The following is a 6,439-nucleotide window of genomic DNA, read 5'->3' on the forward strand; positions in this document are numbered from 1 at the left end:
CGACAGTCCTATCATCCACCTGCAAAGAAAGGAAAACATTATCTTTGACTCCGTCTTCATTGTTCAGGCTCCTGTCTCTCATCAAAGTCGACTGGCCCCCTTTTTTGACAACTGGTCCTTCATTACAAATGACACCTGGGTACTAAGCATCATTCAATTAGGATACCATCTAGAATACGCAGAACTTCTACCTCATATCAAATCCACTCACTTCAATCCCATACTGGAGCAAGAAATTCTTTTCCCTCTTCAAAAGAATGCTACACAAAAAGTTCCCTCAAGAGATGCAGACAACGGATTCTACTCCCGCTACTTCGCCGTCCCCAAAAAAAGACGGCAGGATAAGACCCATACTAGATCTCAGGACTCTCAATTGGCTAATCGTGTCCACTTCTTGTGAACAAGCCATCCACAATGCCACATTCATACTAAAGGTTCTAAACGATCTAGAGCTCCAACAGAACGAGGCAAAGTCTCATCTTCACCTGTCCCAGGTAATGGATTACATAGGAGCACGACTAGACTCTGCCTCCGCGCGCATCTTCCTTCCCCCACAATGTATCACCAAAATACATCGAGCGATCAGCCACTTTCACCCCCACGCGAAAGTAATGGCCCGACACACATAACATCTTCTAGGCCTCATGGCCTCCATCACATCAGCCCTACAACATGCACTGCTAAAGATGAGATCGCTACAAGCATGGTATTTAGCCCTTTTCGACCCAATGGTGGACGATCCACACAAGCGTCTTCGTGTAACACCAGAACTCTCCCAACAATTAACTTGGTGGGAATCCACCCCTCATCTCCTCGTGGGACGCCCCTTCCGCCCACTGCAAGTCATGGTGCAAGTAACAACAGATGCCAGTCCCACAGGATGGGGCACCCACTGCAGTCCACACAAAGTCCACACCCTGTGGTCTGCCACAGAAGGAAATCGTCACATCAATCACCTGGAGATGTGGGCAGTGATAAAAGCATTTCGTGCTTTCGGACCCCTGATACGTGGTCATGGTGTCCAAGTAGTCACGGACAACACTACGACCATGTACTACATAAACAAACAGGGAGGCACTCGCTCCATTTACCTAACAATTCAACTGTGGGACTGGTGCTACACCTGACATGTCTTTCAAAAAGCTGTACATGTGTCCACAACTGACAATCAAACAGCGGACGAGCTCAGTCGCACAAAGTTTCAGACCCACAAATGGGAACTAGATGTGCACATATTCAATGACATCTGCAGGAAATGGGGCACTCTGGACGTGGACATGTTTGCATCTCAGGTGAACAAAAAATGCAGTAGGTACTGCTCCAGAGCCGGACGAGGTCTAGCATCCCTGGGAGACGTGCTAATAGTCCCTTGGGACAGAGGGCTCATTTATCTCTTTCCTCCTATTCCCCTCATCCAGAGAACCATCGTCAAAATACAACAAACGAAAGCGAATGTCATTCTCATAGCCCCTTGGTGGCCCTGCCAGCCTTGGTTCACTGCTTTAAGAATGATGTCAGTGGAGTACTTCAAGTTTCCTCCCCTCCCACATCTTCTCCCACAGGACGTGGGCAACATCTGTCACCCAGTCCCTTCACTTGACCGCCTGGCGGATTTTCCCATGATCCAGGAGGTCTTGCAGAAGGCTAGAAAACCATCCACTATGCTCTTGTATTCATACAAGTGGGCTAATTTCACTAAATTCGCCATGGCTAAAGGATTACAATCACGGCCTGTATCACTTGACACCCTCCTCTTATATTTGCGACATCTCTTTGACTTGGGCCTTGCCATATCTACGATAAATATATATGTATCAGCCATCGTGTCCCATCAACCAAGAGACTCTGATTCTGCTCGATTATTCTCCCACCCAGCACTAGAAGCATTTTTGAAGGGCCTCCACAATATCCGGCCACCGGTCAAGCCTCCGTTGCCGCAATGGTCATTGCATCTTGTTCTGCACGCCCTAACCCGCCCACCATTTGAACCTCTTGCTTCCACCAATCTCCGTCTCCTATCATTTAAGACCTTCTTTCTCATTGCCATCACCTCGGCTAAGTGAGCCAGTGAATTAGCCGCCCTTAGAGCGGATCCCCCTTATCTTCAGTTCTAACTTGACAAGGTTCTTCTCTATCCGGATGTTTCATTCTTACCCAAGGTGATCTCCAGTTTCCATGTTAATCAACCCCTGTTATTACCGACGCACTTCCCTAACCCTTCTTCTTCAGCAGAGCGGATGCTCCATTACCTGGATACACGGCGCGCCTTGGCTTATTATACATCCAGGACCAAAGACTTTCACGTCTCACCTAAGTTGTTTGTCTGTTTCCAAGGTCAGCACAAAGGTTCAGCTGCCTCTTCTCAATCACTATCAAGATGGCTGGTTTCTACAATAACCCTAGCCTACGAACTGGTGGGCAGAACCCCTTCTGATGGCCTCAAAGGTCATTCCACTAAGGCAGTTGCCACATCCACTGCCTTCCTTCGAGGGATGGATATATCAGACATCTGCAGGGCTGCTACCTGGTCTACTGTGTCCACCTTTATAAGACATTACAGGCTGGACCTCAGAGCCAAGAAAGAGGCCAGCTTTGGCAGGGCAGTTTTAACCTCCTTGATGTCGTGATGGCCCTCCTTCTGGTAAGTCAGCTTACTAGTCACCCTGTTGTGTGCATTCACAGAGGCCATGAAGAAAAAAGAGAGGTTACTTACCTAGAACTCTAGTACTTCAAGTGGACCTCTGTGAATTCACACTTCCCGCCCAGCCTCCCCTCTATCCGTCACTCTTTAATTGGCCTCTGTTATCCAGAGCTTCCTAGTGGCGGATAAAATGGAACTGAGAGCTGAGGCAGGCAGAGCATGCGCTATAGGGGCAAGTCTCATTCAGTGTTACTTTTTTAAGCTCTAGAATATTCCGAGGAATCCGACGCAAGCGCAGACTAAACCCTGTTGTGTGAATTCACAGAGGTCCACTCAAAGAACTAGAGTTACAGGTAAGTAACCTCTCTTTTTCCTGTCAGTTTTCTTTATTGTCCAGCTTTCATACCATACATGGTGATCAGAAATACAAGAGTGGGGGTGATCTGGGTCTTGGTCTCTAGTGACACATGGCATATAATTTGTGTAGCTACACTGTATAAACAGGCACAGAACAATGAATATAATATGAATTAGATCACTTCTATGTAGTAAACTAAGTAGAAGACTGCTGCACTATATCAAATGTGATTTTCTGTCATCCTGTAGGTTGCGAAACTTGAACAGCTTATTGATCTTCTCCTGAAGGACCGCTTTGGTGAAGATAAGATATCTGAAATTGTAAATTCCCTTGAAGGCTAAAGCTGTGCTGGAGTATATGACATTATGTACTGCTAGAATATTGTTATAACTCACTGTTTCAGCTTTTTTAAGAATCCTGACTGACAATCATAACTATGCCTGGAAGAACTATCAATAAAATCAATATGCTTAGAATTAGTAGAAAAAATACAATGTGCAGCCTTAAATATATCATGAAGCTGTTCATAATATTGCAATATTTTGCCGTCCCTTCTAACACCACAACCAGCTCCGAAGAATTCCCAAAGGGTCTCCAAAGCGAAGTATCTAGGATTTGGGGGGGGGCGTGGCTACAGGAGAGAAGATGCCCTGCTTCCATGAGCAGAAGATGCAAAACACAGTGGCTTTAATCCTGTTGAGGAAAACCATATGCATAAAGACAATAACACAAGCAACGTTCCCCTCTGGTTTACTGTCCATCAAGATGGCAGGCATAATGGATGGCACAGTTTTGCTTTACCTGATTATATAAGGCAATAGGATTCTGGCCAGTAATTAAAGTCAATGGAAAGTTTAGTGTTCTGTAGAATACAAATTGTATCCAAGACAATTAAGGCTGTTAAACTGCCAAGTGAATTGTCACTTTTGTACCACAAAACAATCAAAGCAGAAACAGTAGTAACACAACACTTGAAAGTATAACTGTTTCCACACAGCCTGTGATATATCCAATACCTTGTACATAATTCATTGCATTTTAGAACACAATACTGGCCTTCAGAGGAGAATCAGCACAATACTCAGTTCTTTCTCTTTTTCATCTGTGTAGCTACTTGTTTTCTATTACAGTTAGTTACACAGATTGTTTTGTCAGTGTTCATGTGAAATTTGATGCCTGTAGGTTAGAGAAGACTCTTCTTCATTCTGTAACATAATAAGGAAGCTTTGGCACTCTAGATGCCATTTCACTCCCATCAGGACCAACCTGCATAGCCAGTGGTAAGGAATTATGGAAACTGTAGTCCAAAACAAAGTGCGCTGATGTCCAAAGAAGGAACCCAAGTCAAAAAAAAGAAATTACTCTAAAGGTCCCACCACCCCACACATGCCTCGGGAGCACTTTAATTATTAAGTTTAAATTTTGGTATTTAAGTTTGTATATCTAGTCTAATTTGGAATTTGAAGTAACTGCTTCGGTACTCAGAAGCTTTCGTAAGATGGCATTGCTGTATATTTAACTGTTATAGATAATAAATCTATTTTTCATTTCCTGAATTTTTGGCTCTTTTTGGAAAGTAACTTGATCTTCACTTTTATTAATATAGGATTGTGAGAGAGAGATGGAAAAGGAGGAGAAACCGGAGAGTGTGCCGTTCCCTTTACCTATGAAATCTACGGGCGTGGAAGGGAATGAAGGGAAAGAACAATCAAAAGAAAGGGAAAGTGGAGAGGAGGTAGTGAAAGGAGAGGTGAAAGAAGATAAAGGGAAGATAGAGATTTGCTTGGTAGAAGAGATGGAAGACAAAAAGGAGGAGGAGTTACTGTTGCCTGTCTGGGAGAAGGATATAGAAGATAGGGAGAGGAGGAGGGAACTCAGAATTAAGGCAGAGAGAGAAGGAATAGGAAGGAATGTGAGCGGATACAGGGAAAATGAGAAAAGTTATGAAAGAATTAGAAGACTGCTAGAGGACTTCCCCAACCTGAAAACAGCAGGTCTGCTTCCTAATCCTGACCCGGTCATTTCACTATACCCCTTGGAATGGTCAGTGGTGATGTATTCAAGGGAACATGGTTGCTGGAGGAAGGTGGTCTGGCCAGACTCCTTTTTCAACAAACCCCCTCCGGAGGGCAACTGGGCGAGGCACCCATGTTGTGGAACCATTTGTGCCATGAGGAGCACTCCACTATGCAAACTGACTTATCAAGAGAGGTTTGGACCTGCTCCCTCATGGATCAAGGTATAAGAGAAAGTGGACCGTTGTTGGCAAGTTATGAACAGTTAAAAGACTTCAGTTTATTAGATCCAGTGGAGATAGTTATTGGTTTTCCTAATGTTCACATTAATAAATCTGTTAATGTTACAAAGGAGTCTCCGTCTATTTTTCCTGCCCAAATGGGGGAACTGCTCTTAGATCATAATGAATCTAATCACAAGGTTGCACGACTGAACACATAGTTGTGACTAAGATCTGTTTAACATGGGGTGTAATCACACATGTACATCACAATTTGGACTTCTTGTTGAGTGGTTTGTTGCAATCTATTTCCCACCACACAACATATGAGGAAATGCATGCCAGCCTGACTCTGATCCAGCTCAAACAACCTTTTTGCTCTAATTGCAGGGCTACAAGATTTTGGGATTGGGCTGGAGATTCCTTGACAGAAGGCTCACTTTATAGAAAATTGCCTCTATTAAAGCAACCCTTTCTGTTGCAATCAGGCATGCACCTTTCCAATTGCCTGATCACACCCTTAATCAGAAACATGAACAGTGGAACATCTACTTATGAATGTCCCTACCTATGAACAATCCAACTTACTAACAGCTCTGTTTGCAAAATTTTGCTTCTACTTGCGAATGGAGCTTCAACATACGAACGGAAAAAACGCAGGGGAGGCGGGGAAAACGTGAAATTTGAACTTTCAGTTGACTGTTGGCCAGCGAAGAGGCTGGTTGTCTGCTACCTCACTCGTCCCAGTGGTTAGAGAGTGGATAGGGAGAGAGTCTTCAAACTGCCTGGTACTGTACTGTATGCACTGTATTTTTGTACCTTTAAAAAAAAAAAACAGACTGCCTGTTCTGGGTGAGTATTTACTGTACTGTCCATGATTTTTTGCAGCTGGGGGGTAAGGCTAGGTGGGGGTTATGTTTCTGTGCCCTGATGGGTCTTGCAGTATGGATTTAAAATGTGAAAATTAGACTAATTTTAAAATGTAAAATGTATTTATTTTTGCATTCTGTGGCTTCTAGGGTTTGTGTACTGTGACCTCTCTGTTATTTTAAAATGTGTGAGGGGGATCAGTTTGCTGTAATAATGGTTGCTGGTTGTTGATGCAGGCAGGCTGTAACATGCAGTTTAGACTCTCTTTTTGTAATGAGTTCTGTGCTGGAATAACGCTTGCTGAATTCTGTGGCTTCTAGGGTTTGTGTACTGT

General features: G+C 43.9%; 1 protein-coding gene across 2 annotated transcripts in view; it reads left to right on the forward strand.

Moving 5' to 3' along the window:
- Nucleotides 1-6,155, forward strand: part of TDRD1 (tudor domain containing 1) — a 72,517-nt gene extending 66,362 nt beyond the window's left edge. Inside the window, exons 23-24 of one of the 2 annotated variants that reach the window (XM_078389566.1) lie at nt 3,248-3,319; nt 4,606-6,155. In XM_078389566.1, coding sequence (XP_078245692.1) covers nt 3,248-3,319; nt 4,606-5,244 — 711 coding nt within the window. In that variant the 3' untranslated portion in view covers nt 5,245-6,155. Of the gene's footprint in view, nt 1-3,247; nt 4,556-4,605 lie in introns of those variants that run through there. The other variant, XM_078389567.1, reaches the window with a different exon arrangement.
- Nucleotides 6,156-6,439: the final 284 nt, after the last annotated feature.

This window comes from Pogona vitticeps, chromosome 3, assembly GCF_051106095.1.
Source record: "Pogona vitticeps strain Pit_001003342236 chromosome 3, PviZW2.1, whole genome shotgun sequence".
Classification (NCBI taxonomy): domain Eukaryota; kingdom Metazoa; phylum Chordata; class Lepidosauria; order Squamata; family Agamidae; genus Pogona; species Pogona vitticeps.